The sequence below is a fragment of the Poeciliopsis prolifica genome, unplaced genomic scaffold (assembly GCF_027474105.1).
Source record: "Poeciliopsis prolifica strain line A6 unplaced genomic scaffold, Auburn_PproV2 SCAFFOLD026, whole genome shotgun sequence".
Taxonomy (NCBI): domain Eukaryota; kingdom Metazoa; phylum Chordata; class Actinopteri; order Cyprinodontiformes; family Poeciliidae; genus Poeciliopsis; species Poeciliopsis prolifica.
Window position 1 is genome coordinate 7,475,834 of NW_026562401.1, and position 16,250 is coordinate 7,492,083.

At 37.0% G+C, this 16,250-nt stretch overlaps 3 protein-coding genes across 13 annotated transcripts in view; all 3 read left to right on the forward strand.

Annotated features, from left to right (window-relative positions):
* Positions 1-8,805, forward strand: part of arhgef1b (Rho guanine nucleotide exchange factor (GEF) 1b) — a 47,132-nt gene extending 38,327 nt beyond the window's left edge. For 7 of the 8 annotated variants that reach the window (XM_055047652.1, XM_055047657.1, XM_055047654.1 and 4 more), the window contains 13 exons: positions 804-918; positions 1,436-1,536; positions 1,681-1,755; positions 1,849-1,924; positions 2,448-2,615; positions 2,701-2,788; positions 2,867-2,974; positions 3,485-3,537; positions 3,636-3,779; positions 3,882-4,007; positions 4,091-4,275; positions 4,700-4,804; positions 5,819-8,805. In XM_055047652.1, coding sequence (XP_054903627.1) covers positions 804-918; positions 1,436-1,536; positions 1,681-1,755; positions 1,849-1,924; positions 2,448-2,615; positions 2,701-2,788; positions 2,867-2,974; positions 3,485-3,537; positions 3,636-3,779; positions 3,882-4,007; positions 4,091-4,275; positions 4,700-4,774 — 1,314 coding nt within the window. In that variant the 3' untranslated portion in view covers positions 4,775-4,804; positions 5,819-8,805. The remainder of the gene's footprint in view (positions 1-803; positions 919-1,435; positions 1,537-1,680; positions 1,756-1,848; positions 1,925-2,447; positions 2,616-2,700; positions 2,789-2,866; positions 2,975-3,484; positions 3,538-3,635; positions 3,780-3,881; positions 4,008-4,090; positions 4,276-4,699; positions 4,805-5,818) is intronic. The other variant, XM_055047655.1, reaches the window with a different exon arrangement.
* Positions 8,806-9,791: 986 nt separating this feature from the next.
* Positions 9,792-14,164, forward strand: cd79a (CD79a molecule, immunoglobulin-associated alpha). Its single transcript, XM_055047948.1, has 5 exons — positions 9,792-9,905; positions 11,694-12,011; positions 12,601-12,716; positions 12,892-12,954; positions 13,537-14,164. The coding sequence occupies exons 1-5, from the start codon at positions 9,866-9,868 to the stop codon at positions 13,657-13,659; spliced, it is 660 nt and encodes a 219-aa protein (XP_054903923.1). The 5' UTR covers positions 9,792-9,865; the 3' UTR covers positions 13,660-14,164.
* A 319-nt stretch (positions 14,165-14,483) lies between these two features.
* Positions 14,484-16,250, forward strand: part of lipeb (lipase, hormone-sensitive b) — a 29,754-nt gene continuing 27,987 nt past the window's right edge. For 2 of the 4 annotated variants that reach the window (XM_055047792.1, XM_055047793.1), the window contains exon 1: positions 14,484-14,627. In XM_055047792.1, coding sequence (XP_054903767.1) covers positions 14,537-14,627 — 91 coding nt within the window. In that variant the 5' untranslated portion in view covers positions 14,484-14,536. Of the gene's footprint in view, positions 14,628-14,959; positions 15,015-16,250 lie in introns of all 4 variants that reach the window. The other 2 variants (XM_055047796.1, XM_055047795.1) reach the window with 2 other exon arrangements.

Genomic DNA, 16,250 nt, shown 5'->3' on the forward strand with positions numbered 1-16,250 from the left:
AAATGATTTCTTCAGCCGTTGTTGATAGGACTTAGCTGTCTGTGGGTGATGATGTGTTCTTTTCAGCTTTGGCCAGCAGTTTTACAAAGCCTTTTTCTTTTGATCTGGAGCTGACCCACCGCACCAAAACACATTGACCAAGGGTCCCAGAGATCAGTAGGCAGCCTGAATTTTCTGCCTATCTACAGGCTCGACATTCACATGGTGTTTAGTTTGAACAGATGAAAGTTGCACGCTTGGTCACCTTCATAGGATAATTCAAAACTTATTTATGTCACAATTGTCTTCTCAAAATTATTGCTGATTTCTCCCATGATCTCACACAACAGAGCAGCCTGTTATATTTGAAGGACAAATCTGATGTAGTGATATAAACCAAAGCAAAGGTAATAGCAAAATGCTTCAGAGCGTCCGTGTAATCTTGTAAAATCGTCAGCAGTCTGATGCAGATAACACACTGTTGACATCACATAACAAAACTGCTTATATTTAAAACCCTGAATGCATTTAGACCACAGCAGTTTGCAGGGATCCTTCATGTTTATTGAACCCATGTTGCACAAGTTAACGTCTAATCTCGTAGGCCACACCCCTTTTGGTTCCACAATCAAGTTGTATGATGCCAATAGTCTGGCATTTAACAAACAGAGATATTTTGGTAATCCTAACTGGGCAAAAATATGGCAAAGTTTAGACTGGTTTAATGTTGAAGAGTGAGGGAAATGCTTTTTTTATGTATATGTATATTTCTGGTTTCAACTGTTATTGGCATTTTTCTGACAGTGTGTGTGTTTGAACCTTAGGAGGCAGAGAGTAAACCGCAGTGCCGCAGACTGCAGCTCAAAGACATTATTCCTACAGAAATGCAGAGGCTAACAAAGTATCCACTGTTGCTGGAAAACATTGCAAAGAACACAGGTTTGTGTTTGTGTGCCATTACCTCTTGTATTAAACTCCGATTTCACTCAAGTTTCTCTAAAAGTAGTTTGGATTTGAAATACAGAACTTGATTGTTTAAAATTTATGGCAGACATTTTTATTACAAAGCTCTATTACAAAGATTAAAGCTTTGAGAAAGTGCTAATTAGTTTGTGGATATTTTACTTAAAAATGGTTAGTACAGGGATTAAGAAGCTTTGCTTTGCAAAACCTCAAGTGTTGTTAAAAGACATAGTAAATTGTGCTGGATTATTTATGACAGGTTGCAAATATTTTAATTATTTATGCTCATTTAGAAAATTACTGTTTTTCAAATCAATCACTTTTCTCTGTTAATTTAAGCACAAGGGTTTTATTTCATTCCACTGAGTAAATAATCATTTAAAGAGCATCATAACTATTTTATTAGTACTGAGTTTAGGTGTTGAATGTTTGCAGATTTCACTGTTATGACTGAAGTTTATTATTTGCTTGCGTTTTCTGCCTGTTTCTGCAGAGGAAAAAGAGGAGAAGGAGTCGATCCAGCAAAGCGCAGAGTGCTGCAGAAAGATCCTCAACCATGTCAATGAAGAGGTCAAAACAATGGGGAACATGTTGGTAAGAACCCCATAATGCATCACTCAATAAACTGTTGTTACCGAGCAACTGGAGTCTTCTGAGGGTCTCTGTTTGTTCAACTCCTACTGCTTCCATGTTGACTTATCAAGCAGAAATCTGATCTCTGTCTGTCTTCGCTCCCAGACTCTAAAGGAGTACCAGAAAAAACTGGACACATCGGGGCTGAAAGCCAGTGTTGAGCTTTATACTGAATATAAGGTAGATTACTGAAAAAAAGCTAATTTCTAAGTTATTGTCCTTTTGTTCTTGTTGTCTTGGCTTTTCTCAACACTTCTTCTTTGTACATTTAAGAGCATTGACTTAACTCAGAGGAAGATGGTGTTTGAAGGTCCGTTGGTCTGGAGAGTCACCAAAGAGAAGGCTATTGGTAAATAAATTCACATATTCAATACAAAGAAATCCTAAAGGTTATAAATGAAACATTTGGCTGAACTATTATTTCATATACAACTACGTATTGGAACAAAAACTTTTGATGACTCAAGTGTGCTTATCCACTTTAAAACTGTGATTTAGTTATGAATTAAATAAAACACTCCCCTTAGCTGTACTCCACAGGGAAACTTATATTCTAAGCCTTTCTGACATTCAATGTAATTTTTTCATTTCCCTTTTTGATATGTGCATATTTAAATTGCAATGATGGGTGACACAGCTGAACTGCACCTGGTGGAGTTTGACTTCCTCTTTTATATTAGTTTAAATTAGTAATGTAAATCTCTTGGTAATAATAGTAAAGCCACTTGATAGACTAAAACAATCTGGCTGGCTTCAAACGGTCTGAATCAGTAAAATACTGCAGTGAGTAATGAAAAGAGCTATTACAAACTATCCAAGAACACAGTGGAGAGAACACATTTTGTGAACCTGCAAACATTTCGTTTTCTTAGATGTGCATTGCTTGCTGCTGGACGATATGCTGGTTCTTGCACAGAAGCAGGAGGACAAGATGTTGTTAAAATGCCAGAGTAAAAGTAACATGACTGCACAAGAAGGCAAGCAGATGCTGAGCCCAATTATAAAGCTGGACTCTGTTTTCCTCCGTGAAGTGGCAACAGGTTGGTTTTTGTAGCAAGTAAGTAAAGATCCTTCCAATATATCTTCAAATTGCTTAATTTCTGTTTTTATTTCTTATTCTGTCAGATCGGAAGGCTTTTTATGTGATATTCACATGGGACAGTGGTGCTCAGATCTATGAGCTGGTGGCTCAGTCTGTTGCAGAAATGAAAACGTGAGAGTCAAAGCTTACTGTCAGAGTAAAAGTCTTTAATCTAAAGATGAGAAACTCATTAGCTTGTTTGTTTTGTAGTTGGGATGATATAATAAAGTCAACGGTTGACGTTCTGAAGAAGACCGGGACATCCATGCGGTTACAAATTCCTCCTGTAGCTGGAATAACTCCTCTCAGTCCCACCACGTATGTACTTTTGTTTTTTAGTTTAAAAAAAAAAAAAGAGTTTTTATTTAAAACAAAAAAAACTATTTCATTTTCCCTTTGTAGAACCACAAAATTCTGTCCATGTTTTTTGTATTTTATGTGATTTCAGATTCACAATTGTTAGAATGTTTAATGCATTTTTTATGGATAGAAATTGGAAAAGTTTTATAAGCCCAGCAGAGTCAAACCTTTCTGCTTGTGCCTTATCTCTCTTTGTGTCCATATTCTGTTTTAATGTTTGTACTTAAAGACTGGATATACATTTTCTCACTGTAGACACATATCCCATAAACATATATTCAGTATTTTGTGCTTTAGCATGATATTAACCACTCTGGAAAGTTTAGCCTAGATTAGTTTGACATAATTTATAGGAAAAGTTTTCAGACAAATGCATTGAAGATTGGGGTTATTATGTTACAAAATGTTCAAAAGCTAAAGCGGAATTAAAAAAAAAAGATTTACTCCTTTTCCTTTTCTTTCGAACAGGCTGAATGTTTCATTGAATCCATCTGAGAATGGAGCTTCAAGAAGCAGTAATGGTAAGGCCACATTAGAGCATCCCAATATAGAGGATCAGGAAAATGTATCTTCATTAGATTTCTCTAAGGCCATAGCTGATCTCTGTGTCCATCTACAGACCAAGACAGGGACAGTGTGGCAGATCACAATGCTGTTCAGTCAACCTCGCTGATAGAGAAGTTGACCGACAGGGGCCTCATTCAGTTGCTGGATCTTTCTAGCAGGAACCAGGAGAAGGTGGCTGACCGTGCTTTGGATGAAGGTGATCAGTCGTCTCGCTGATACTACTTTGTTGTTTTGTTCCTGCCTTCCAAAATTAGCTTTCCAGGACTCATCGAACTGCTGAATTTGTCTTCTCTGCCAGTCATGTCACTTAAAAGATTGCTGATCGGCAGCATCAGTCTGTCAGAGGACTCGCAGCATGATGAAGAGCATGAAGAGGAGCAACCAGAGAAGCCTTCTGATGAAACGGAGGCCCCTCAGCCAACAGGTTAAAAATCTGAAGACATTTTAACTACTAAAATGACTCAACTGTGAGCTGCCATCTCTAACCTGAGCTGTCTTCAATAACAGTAGAAAGCGAGTCTACAGACAGTGGATACATGCAGTTGAACACCAGTCCTTCTACGAAGGAAGATGGAGCAAAACAAGAAGATGAAGATGGGAGCATCAGTGCCCCTCTGGTCTTGTCCCAGGAGAGAAGAGACGAAGTAAGCAGGAGGCTGGACAGCCTGCTGCAAATGATACAGAGACTACAGGTGAATAAGGAGGGAGATGAATGGGAGTCTCAGGAGGTGAGCAGATTGTATGACAGAGGCAGATAAAGATGTGAGAGGAGAAAAGATTGAAGCTGAGTGGAAAGGAGCAGCATCGCTGGCCATTTCAGTAACGATAACTTAAGTAAGGAGCGAGCAGTGGACAAAATAGGGCCAAATGGTAGCAAAGAGAAACTGGAGAATAGAAAACCATTTAACCACTGCTGTTACTGCTTTGCTGAAAATTGCCTTGTAAAATTGGACTTGTCTAAAAATGGCCATTATGTCCGGCGCACGCAATGGGATGTGTCAGGGAAGCAGCGAGGGAGACAAAAGGTGGATGTTAAGAGGAGGAGGCTGAATTGCGTGTGTCTGTAAGTGAGTTTGTTCTCAATTCTTGAGATGATATTGATTTTCTGTGTTTCAGGCTGTGGAAGAGGAACATCACAAGCTGAGCGAGGTCCTTTCTGAGTTCTCCCTGAAAGGCGCCAACTTCCCATAAGATGCCATTTTGCCACCTGCTGGCGACAAGGTGAGAACACCAAACGAGTTCACTGAATTTGGTAAATTAGCGTGTTTTACCTTTAGGTGTTATTATGTATGTTTTATTGTGTGGATAAGACTATCAAGTCTGCTTTTTGGGGGGGTGGGAAATCTGTCAAGCATGAATATATTTTACGCCGGTGGCACTTTTCTAAGATTGTAAGCTTTTGCTTCAAAAGGATAAATACTTAATTGCAAATTTCTCTCTTTTATGTGAAAGTGTTGTCAAAAAGAGAATTTTAGTTTTTAGACCTCTGGAAGAAAAAATTATTCTTCTTTTCTGGAAAAGCTGAAACTTTGTGTTCATTTCTAAAATCAGTTCAGAAAATAAACAAATGATGCTGTTTTATTGTTTTTGATCATGGCAAGATAGTAATAATGTCAAAGCATGAAATATAAGTCAAACACAACTAGTTTTTTAAGAAACGTTGATTTTTAAAATAACATCATGGTATGCCCAGTTTATAGTGATAAAAAATAAAACGTCCAACTATTAACTTGTAATGCTGTTCCAGTGATAGCTGTTTGCCTTCACTTTCCCAACTTAACATTCAGATAAACAAGTAAAAAGTTTTAAACTACAGGACTGAGAGAAGAGGCTGGCAATTATGAGCACAGAGAAGAATGTTGACTGAGGTAAAAATATATTCAGTGCTCCGTCAGACAGAAAAATATTGCTTCAGTTCTCTAAGTTATGTAGCTCCAGTAAGATATTCATTAAATATAAGTTGAAGTCTCTTCACATATACATTACTACTATCTGAGTTTCACTTTACCTTTAGGACTACAAAAGAAAAAAAAAATAATAATTACACACCATAACCCCTAATGAAAGTCAAAGGGAAAGTACCATGAAGACAAACTCTTAATTGGCAAAATATCTTGACTAGTAAAAAAGATGCTATTAAACTAAAATGGTAGAAATTCTGACAACTCTCCGCAACAAAATCCACCGATCTGTTATAATATTTGTTGCACTTTCTTTCTTTCTTTCTTTCTTCAGGTTTTCTTCTGGCTCTTGTTCAGAACAACGTGACTTTCAGAGGCTTCCCTAGAACTTCCAAACCCCCACCACCCAAAAAAAAAAGCTTCTTGCCTGGATCCAAGCTGTCATTATTATATCTTTGTATCAGAGCTGTTTGCTGCCAAAGCAGGAAGTTTTCTGTCTGCCAGAGGAGTGTAATGGCTTTGTGCTCGGTGATGGAGCGTGGGAGGTGTATGTGTGTGTGCGTGCGCGTGCGTTTGTCTGTTTGGATGCATGTTTGAAACAAAGGTATGGGATGGAGGACAAAAGAAAAAGAAAGGAGATATCCTGCTTTTGAGTGGGAGGTTGATTTTGCAAAGAGGTGCCAAAAGTAATGAAGCAATATTTTGGTGTGAGAGACATGCTGCCTAATGAAATGTAGTCTTTTCTTCCTGCTGTAACACACATATGCACACCTGAGACATGTATGCTGGAACACAATTGACAGTAATGCCAAGAATAGCAATGCACAGGAAAAACACACCCTTAAAGGGTAATGTAGCGTTAGAAGGATTATTTAAAAAAACTGCTGGTATGTATTATTTCTAGTTGATGCCAAAGTACAACAAAGATGCACTTTTTTTCTGATCAAGACGAGTTAAAAACACACTGTAACCACAGAATTTCTTATTTAAACTCTGTTTCAGTGTGTGTTTTTCATCTGTTGGGCTTTATGTAAGCGGCCCTCTGTATCGGAAGGATGCATGCAAGAAAGTGTGTGTATGTGTGTTACCGGGTTTGAGAATGTGTTTATTTGGAATTTCCTTTCTGTTATTCTCAGTAAAACATTTATGAATAGCGGCACTATAGGCAATCATGCTGTTGATAATGGAGACGTGTTTGTATGTTCTGCTTTTATTTATTCCTCTGAGGATTTTTTAGGTCAGCGAGTTGCCTCATCTTACTGATACTGTTACAACACTGGGCCAGGTTGAGGCGAGAGCGGCGTGCAAAGGTTGGACAAGGCTGCAGTAGGAATTCTGGGATATGCAATGAACATCAAAGGTGGGAAGAGAGAAAACACACAGGCCTGAGAAGAATGTTTGGAGTTTCTTGATGTTTTTGGCTTTGGATAGTTTGACAGAAGGTCCTGAAGAGGACCGTGGAGAGAACCTGAGTTTAGGATTTGTGAAATCTGATGAAATCTGAACTCATACCTAAAAAGTGCCCAGAACTTCAGACTCGTTCATAAACGCACAGTTTCTGCAGCATCGAGAGTTTGCAACTTCTGACCCGAAACATACTTCATTTGGGGTTAAGATTTGTATTATATGACATTAGATGCGTATATTATTCGTTATAAAGTCCCAACTAGCAATATTTGTATCAATGCTTTTCCTGCCTTTGTATTTTACTCAGCAGTTGATTGTAATTATAATTGTTGTAGTATAATTCCTAAGTAGTGGCATGATTGAGACTGTGCACACAGGACCAAAGACATGACATAAAGCACATTAAGAGTGGAAAAAGTGTTTTCAATAAATAAATAAAAAAATAACAGTTGATTTAAATGAATGTACTGGTAAATATTATTAGGACTATTAAAGCTTTATGACCAAATTGCAGCAGTATTTGCAAGTCTCTGTTATCCTGCTTACATCATAGTGACGTTAACCAACTATCCATCGTTCAGGTGACCAGCTGCATAAGGAATCTAGCTGCAAGAGGCCAAGCACTGTTAATCTGTTTCCAAACTGTTTGCATGGGACCTGTGGAGAAAGAAGGCTAGAACAGGCTTAAAACTAGACAATATAACAAATGATACTTTCAGAATTTGAAGGAAGGAAAGCTATTGTCTTATTCCAATGTCACTGTAATCATGATCACTTCCTGATATGCATTCTCATTGTTGCCACAACAGATCCTACCTTCTGAACCTACTGAACCTCAATATATTTTCACCATTTTGTCACTTGAGTGCCACAAGAACTAGAATCATGTTTGTTTTTTTAGCTATACTTCCATTTTCCCTTATGTCTTCCTCTTTAAAATGTATGCAGTAAAAGATAGTCTGAAGGCACTTTATCTGTCTTCATAGCATATTTACCTTTGCCCGACTGCATAGTTTTACCAGGAGTTTCAATTAATGTACTTAGAAATAGGTTGGGGTTGTTATTTCATTTTTTTTTTCATTGCTTTTTAAAGAAACTCTTGTAATGTTGTGCTATGCATTTTCTGTTTCTGTGAAACAGGGAGGAATGTCTGCAACCAGTCAGTGCACCAGTGAATTGAGCAAACATGCAAATAATCTAACCATGACAGATTCTGTTAACATTTAAAAGTGTCATTTTTGACTTCAGTATGAAATGCTGCTTTTTCTCTATTTGGAACTCTCTGTATCTAATTGCAAAACTCAGAAAGAACTCGTGATGCCTCCAGGCGTCATTGGCTGCCAAGCATCACAGACATTTCTCCCTGATTCTCCCTTTCTTTGATACTTTTTCTCATATTTCCTACATGCCATGTGTAAAGTGTGTTTATATAGCGGTGCCTTCTTCTGTTCATTGATTTGTTTGCTTCTTAAAGGGCTTGTAAGTAAAAGACAACTAATAAAATGATTAATCAGAAGTAAGATATCATCCCAGAATGTTAATTAGTACATTCTGTAATGTTCTAATCAACATCCCAGAATGTTAATTCATATTTATGGTCATTGTATTCTAGGTTCCGACTTCCTCCCCTTTTGTTTCAAACTCCATCAAATCCTTATGACTTGAGCCCACTCAGCCAGCCAGATCCCTCATTAAACAAACACACTGCTCTTTCTTCCAGCTTATTGATCTTATAAGAAAAAAAAAAAAAAAAGGATAATCGAGAACTATATTGTGTATTTGGTATTGATTTTTATGCTGTAAGAGGCTCTTAAAAGATGTACACCTAAGGAAAATTGTGGTACGTTTGTGTTTTGTTTTTTTATGCTTTGTTTTTTAAAAAATAAACTGGGGAAATAAAATGAAAAAAGTGTTGGTATTGTTGTGCTGCAATTTTATTTATTTATTTTTTTGTCTTCTGTGCGACACCTGTTTACCAGTTCCGTGACTTCACAAAAAGAAAAATACTTCAGAGAAGCTTCAGGAATAATGAGATTTGGTTAAGCATAAAACAAGGCTTTAATGCCGAAAATGATCAAATATACAAATGGAACAGATGCAGAGTGCCGGATCCTCTCAGCTCACCTTAAGGGTGAAACAAAGCTAAGCATACATTGTAGCACAAGGTTTACTTTTATCGTCTCCTCATTCTGCATCTTCTCTAATGTTTGTTGGTCTGGCTTAATCAGTTTTGTTTGTGTGACTGTCACCAGTCTTATGCATAGATATAATCCTGGCAACAGTCTGTAAAAGCAGTGTGCTTGTGAGCAGATAAGAGAGAAGAATCAACATTATTTTATAGTTAAATCCAGATTTGAATTATCTCAAAATATTTGAAAAGAAATGCCATTTTCTTCAGATGTTGTGGAAACATTTAATCATTTTTAAAACTGTTTAGGAGCATTAGTTTCTTAAACAACTAATGCTGCCTATTAGTTATATGCATACTTTTTTAATTTATGGGTTTTACATTTCAAGAAAATAGTTGTCAATCTGTTCAAATCTATCCTCAGGAGTTTAAAACACAATATATTCCGTACTCCAGTCAATAAATATACAAAGATAATGGTAAAAAAAAAAAAAAGAAATGAATGGCTTGTAATGACATTGTTATTTCATGGTGGTAAATTTAAATAATTTTGGAACCTCGGAATTATTATATAAGTTTTATAATGGTCTGTTGCAGAAAAACTTGGAACTGTACAAGAAGTTACTTTGAAATCATGCTTCTGGACATATTTTTAATGTGCACAGACGAAGTCTTTATGCAAATCTGGGATGGGCCAAACTCAACTGAGCATGAATCCTGACAGTGATCAAGTAAGCTGCTCCGTTTCATTAGAGAAGGGAAGCTAGAAGCTATTGAATAGTTGAGACTTTCACCTGAAAGTAGTTCCTTTTCAATTGTTTGACGTTTTTATTGTTTCGATAAAACATGGGAGTATTGTTGTTCTTTTTCCTCTGCAGCTTGATGGGTAAGTCACATGACGTATTTAGTAAGATTATTGCATATTTCATATTTTGACTCCGTTGGAAATATTTTCAAAAGTAAAGTACATATAAAACACACATTTAAGATGTTCTAATATTCTATTTTACTCTTGATTTTAAGGGGAGGTTGTGTGCATTTTAGTCCTCTTTCTACATAATATCTTTATATTTAGTTTTTTTTTTTTAGTTCTGCTTCAGTGAACCACATTTCCTGTCAGAACAGATGGCTCTGCTGTGAGAATGATAACATATTTTTGTTCTTAGCTTTATCTAATGGTTTGCTTGTGTCAGACAAAGGGAACATAATAAAGATGATGATTAGAACTGTGATCAATAAACATACAAAAGCGCAATCTCAAAAGTCACATAGCGAATGAAAAAACTTAATATAGCTGAAGTTTTGACTTATAAATGTCAAAACTCTCGAAAGAATACAATCGTTATATTTATGTTCTTTCAGTTGAATTATTAAACTTCCATAGATTCATAAATTTCATTCCATTGCTGCTTAAAATTTGTTCTTACTGGAGTCTTTGAGCGTCCAATTGAACTCAAAATAATAGCATGTTGCATCATTTCTGTTTTTTTCCAAATTGGAATTTCATCAGTCCATACTGACTTTCTTTTTGTTTGTTTTTGCCAGTGGGATTTTACAAAGATGTCTAATTGTTAGAATGCTCACAGGTAACTTTAGCTTGTTTTTTTTTTATCACCCTAAGCCATCAAGTCGTTACCATTTTGGCTATTCTTTGATCCAGTTTATATTTTTCCATTTTCTTCTTAATGATTTAGGTTTCAATTTCAAAGTGTTTGAGATCATTTTTGTGGAGCTGCATAGTCACCTGCACTCCTTTGTGTTCCCCTCTTCTTCAATCAACTTTTAAATCAAAGTAGTTTTGTGCAACAATGTTTAGAATGAGCCGTGTTTCACAGAGGAATGCACAACAACCAGCCTGTATGACTTCTGATGCCTTTAACTCGACATAAGAGCCACCAGTTTGATACCTGTCATCTTCACAAAATAAATGACACAATAGATCACACTCAACACTGTTATCAATTTGAATCAATTAATGGTTCAGTAACAAAGAATCAACAGTATGCATGTGATGACTACTTTTGTTGTGTAAGTTTTCTTTTAGGTCACTACTCGTAAATTACTGGCCTTGGGTTAGTAATGTTTAACTGCTAATATTCTGAATATAGGTGTAACTTGTCCTCTGAAGTCACACATCCTTATAAATAGTTAAATAAATATTTTTTTATATACATATATATAAAAAATATTTAACTATATTATAAATATTATGTATATAAATATTTTTTATATACACATATATACATATATATACATATTATATATATATATATATATATATATATATATATATATATATATATATATATATATATATATATATATATATAAAATATTTATTTAACTATATATAGCATTTCCAAAATGCTTTGCTATACATAATTAGAGATTTTGAGTTTGAAAATCTATTATGTCCTTGAAGTGGGACGTATTGAATTTGATGATATTGGCTTTCCATAACTAAAGCTGTATGATTCTTATAGGGCTTTTTTAGATAATTAACACCAAATTTGTGTTGTTATATATTTCATCACTCTTTCTCCATCATTCTGACAGAGAGAAAAACAGCTTTTAACCCGACGTGTTCTCGTGTTTCTATTGTCCTTTGTCTTTTACCTAAAAGACCACAAACAACAAATAGGATCATTAAAAGTTTTTTCTTCTTCTTCCACAGGTAGTTTTGCTTCTGACGAAGGAATTATGTTAGAGCCTGACAGACCTTTCTTGAGGGTGAAGCTGTTTGACAAAGCTGAACTGGAATGCTGCTACAAAAATGGGCCCAACAACGTTATTTGGGTGAAACGCCTTTCATCTGGCCAAATTCACCCGGTGAACCAAACTGAAGAGATGTCTCAAAATTACAGCAAGTCAAATGGCAAACAGTGTGGCTTCTTAACCCTGAGGAATGTCAAGCTGTGGGACACTGGGATGTACCAGTGCCAGCTTAACAACACGAAAGTCTACACGCACGGCACCTACTTGCAGGTCTTCAGTGAGTATGTGGAGGTGGGGAGGTGGAGTGAGGGAGCACAATGCAGGACAAGCCAATCAGCAATGCTGTTGTGTGTGTATGTGTGTGTGAGTGGAGTCAAGCGAGCACTAAGCACTGCTTACACCTCATAAGCCCCAAATCCTGTTAACCTTAGTCTGTTCAAGATTCGTGTGAGTTGCTGAATCTCAACATATTGTAGTGGAGCTGATTGTTACGTCATGAGACGAGTCTTATTATAAGCACTAATTATTCATGCAACAACATTAACAAATAGTGATGAATAAAATGTCTAATGCACCACACATAGCAACAACTGACATATTAATTGAATAGAGATGGAAATTGAAATCTGTAAGCGCATGTCTGCATGAGTGGCAACCTGCATTAGTCTTGAGAAACTATCAAACTGACCCTCTAAAGCTACTGATTGTACACCAGCTACACAAACAATCTTGAAACAAATCTCTTTGACAGTAGTTAAAGTTCATGAAGTGCTTTCCTCTGGTTCTTGCATTTACCATTAAAAGAAAACAATCTCTTATTAATACGCCAGCTGTCAGGATGGTTGAACCTTTCTCTGCATGTTTAGGGCCAATCGAGAAGACAATAAACCTCAGTGAGAGCACCAAAAACAAGATCCTGACAGCAGAAGGAGTCTTGCTGCTGCTGTGTGTGGTTATTCCTTCCGCTTCGCTTCTGTTCAAGGTGAGAAAGCCACATTACTCAGATTGATCGAATCCATGTCATCTGTTGACATTACAGAGGTATCATTCCTCTGTGTTCAATCAATTACTTATTTCTCAACAGGATTTTTTTTTTTTTTTTTTTTGTCGAAACTCTTTTACCGTTAATTAGCCTCTTTTCTGTTTCCCCCTCACAGTCAAAGAAACAAAACAAACTGGAGATGAAAAAAACGAAACAAGAAGAGGAGAACATATATCAGGTGAAAATAATTACTTCTTCGCAAAAGTACTTGTAATGCTGAAACTCTTTTTTTTTTTTTTTTTTCGTCTTGCTTTCAAACAAGTTGTCTTGCCGGAGGGTGAACTCCTGCCCTGAAAGTTTCAAGTCGTTGCAGCTTCTAACAAGTTTTCTTCCAAGATTTAAATTCTCATCAACTCTGAAAAATCTCTGTTCCTTTTGTGTGTTGAGTTTGATATTCAGGTTGTTTTAAAGCATATAAGCCAATGTGTTTTCTGTGTTCCTTACGTATCTTGTGACATTTTATGAAGAGGAATAAGACAAAAGGGGTTGAATAAAACACTTCACATAGCCTTACTTGCTGTGCTTTCTGTAAAAATGCTAATAAAACACATTAGCCTGCAGTGCAAAACTTCAACATTTATGTATAATTTTTCAAGGCACTCTAGTCAAGACGAGTATCTTCAAAGATATAAACCTACTTTTGTTTTTATCTTGGATCATTAGAAAGTTTCCTATTTATTCACCAGAATTCAATGTTTGGTGGTGTAACTTTGTTTTTGTTTTGTTTTGTTTTGTTATGTATGATTATGTCATACACCAGGGGCTGAATCTAGACGATTGCTGTTCAACATATGATCAGATTGAGCGCTCCCAGGTCCAAAGCCAGTACCAGGATGTGTGCACTGCTGTGGAAGAAAGGGAAGAAATCCTGGAGAAACCATGAATGAAAGCAGATGGAGGGGGAAAGCAGAGAATCTATTTCGGGAGATGTGTGAAATGTGGTTGGATTAGGACACACAATGGGTTTCTTGATTGCACCACATTAAGCTTTGAACATTGCAGCTACATTTTTAGCTTTCTTAAACTTGCATTGCCTAATCACATTTTTCCTTCTGGGATCAAGACATACAGCTGGTGTTGAAACAATCTTAACACAACATCTATTCCATCAAGATTACAGCAAGCATTTTATGGTACAAAATGATCAATAATTGTTCATATATATTGTGTCTTTAAAAATCAATGTCCTGGGTTTTCTTTTTTCTTCAGCTGTTTTAGAATTATACGTTTGAGCCTTTCAACAGTTTTGCTGTCAAACTGTGATATATTCTGATTTGCAGATTTATGTGACCATATTCAGTTATTAGCTCATATAATTTTTATCTAAGCCGTAATGATTTTTCTTATGGTTTCCTGCATATTTTTGGATGTTAATGTTTTTTTAAAAAGAGAGGAATGCGTCAAAATGTCATTAAAACTTACAATTTTTTCACGTGTAGTGCCGTGTTTCCCAACCCTGGTCCTCAAGCCACACCTCCCTGTGTGTTTTTTCTGCTTTAACACACCTCACATGACTCAGTTCAGTAAAACCTGTTGGTCAGCCATCCATCACCTTAAATCATAGTAACGCAGGGCAACACCTAAAGCATGCTTTGGAACAAGGGAAAACATAACATTACTTATCAGCCTTCTGATTGGCTGTCGGAGTGAACAGCCGTGACTCCATTCGCTTGACCTTCGGTTGTGGGCGGGGCCTGAGCGTGCTCAGGTAGTTATGAAGGGGAGACATGAGAGGCGGTGCGTAAACAGAGTGGGCGAAGATGGCGTCGAGTAAGAAGGGCGGAGGGAATAACAAACTGGAGAGAGTTGTGAATGGAAGACGCTCGTCCAAATTCAAAGAGGGTCCTGTTGGTAAGTTTTTTTCCCTGCTGTGCCACCTCGCTTCCCGGCATTTGTCCTTGCAGTATCTCCCCCTTTTTGCTAACGGAACGACTTCACCCCTACAGCTAACATATTAGCTGCTAGGTTAGCCGTTTTAGGGTAGCACCGCTGGATTTATAACAGCCTCTATCGACTTACTGTAGTGTCGATTAGAAACTAAGATGTTAGGGTTATACCTACACAGCCATGTCGGTAGTCAAAAGCATCCCCATTAGTACTAACAGTATGCAGTAAAAAATATTCTTTCCTGCGTTTTACCCGATAACAAATGGCTGTCATCTGTATTTATATAAAAATTCCAGGTCTTCCATCTCTAATGTCAACAGCTGACCCTGACAGCGCCAACCTGATCAGCAGGTACTTTAACAGTGAAAGGGGAGAGGGCTGGATGGGTGAGTGGGTGGAGGATGTGAATGGGAAGGGTTTATCTGTTCTCCTGAAGCGCTGTAGACAAATCTTTTAAGACAATAGACAACAGATCTGCTGCTGTGACACCAAAGAAGATTGATTCAGAATGACATCCTGAAGGATGGTAGCATTGCATTGTAGATACTTGCATCTTGTCTTGACTTGCGTCCACTTTGACTTGCATCATGCCAGACTAACCAGTTTGAAGCCTTTACAACAATGAGAATATTGTCATGTTTTCTCATAAGCTCTTTAAGTTATCCGTTTGTTACCACTGGGCATTTAATAGCCTTAGCTCCATATAATGAGATTACCAGTTTTTCACCGAATCTTTATTATTACGTAAGGTGCAAAACATGCATAATTTTACATAGTAAAACCAGATCTGATTGTGCAAATTTTAATTTTGCTACTTTTAGGTTACCATTGAACTAAGCCCTACATTTGTTCTCTAGGTGGGGGTGTGCAGGCTCTTTGTTACTAGTTTCCTGTTGTTGCCACTGTCAGTGAGTGTAAGGCTACTGTCTGGGATGCCACAGAGCCCAGGCTTGTAGAGTCTTCCTACTCCTCCCCCTTTTCATACAATTATCATTTCATCCCTTTCTTCCTCTATTTTGTGCCCTATGGATTGACTATAAAATAGAGGAATAAAGAACATCTCAATAAAATGCACAAACAAGGGGATTTATTTCAGGAATGCATATTAAAAGTGAAGTTTGGTTTATAGGTAATGGAAACACCAGATTTGTTTTCTCTGTAAATTTCAATGTAACATTAAGACAAAAATGATCTTATATGTAACCTTTCGCATGCGTCATTGTTTCAGTGTGGCATGTTCTGATGAATGCCATCGGTTTGTGGCACTGCCAAAGTTTTAGGAAGTCTAGGTGACCTTGAGCTTCTCTGCATTGTTGGACCTGGTGTCTCTCCTTCCTCTTGTTCAGTGATTCCCAATGTGGGGGAGCCAATTAATCCCGTGGCTCTCCGCTCTTGGAACTTTGATTTCCAAATAAAATTCTAAATTTGGTTTCACCAGAAATAAAAAGGACTGAACCATTGAAAAAAATAGCTTTTTCCCAAGTACAGTCTTAATACATATCTGGTATGTCTGTTTCTCCTGGAAGCTCTGCAACCCACCAGACTTCTCAAACTCTGAAATGAGCTTTGCATCACCATTGTGTCAAG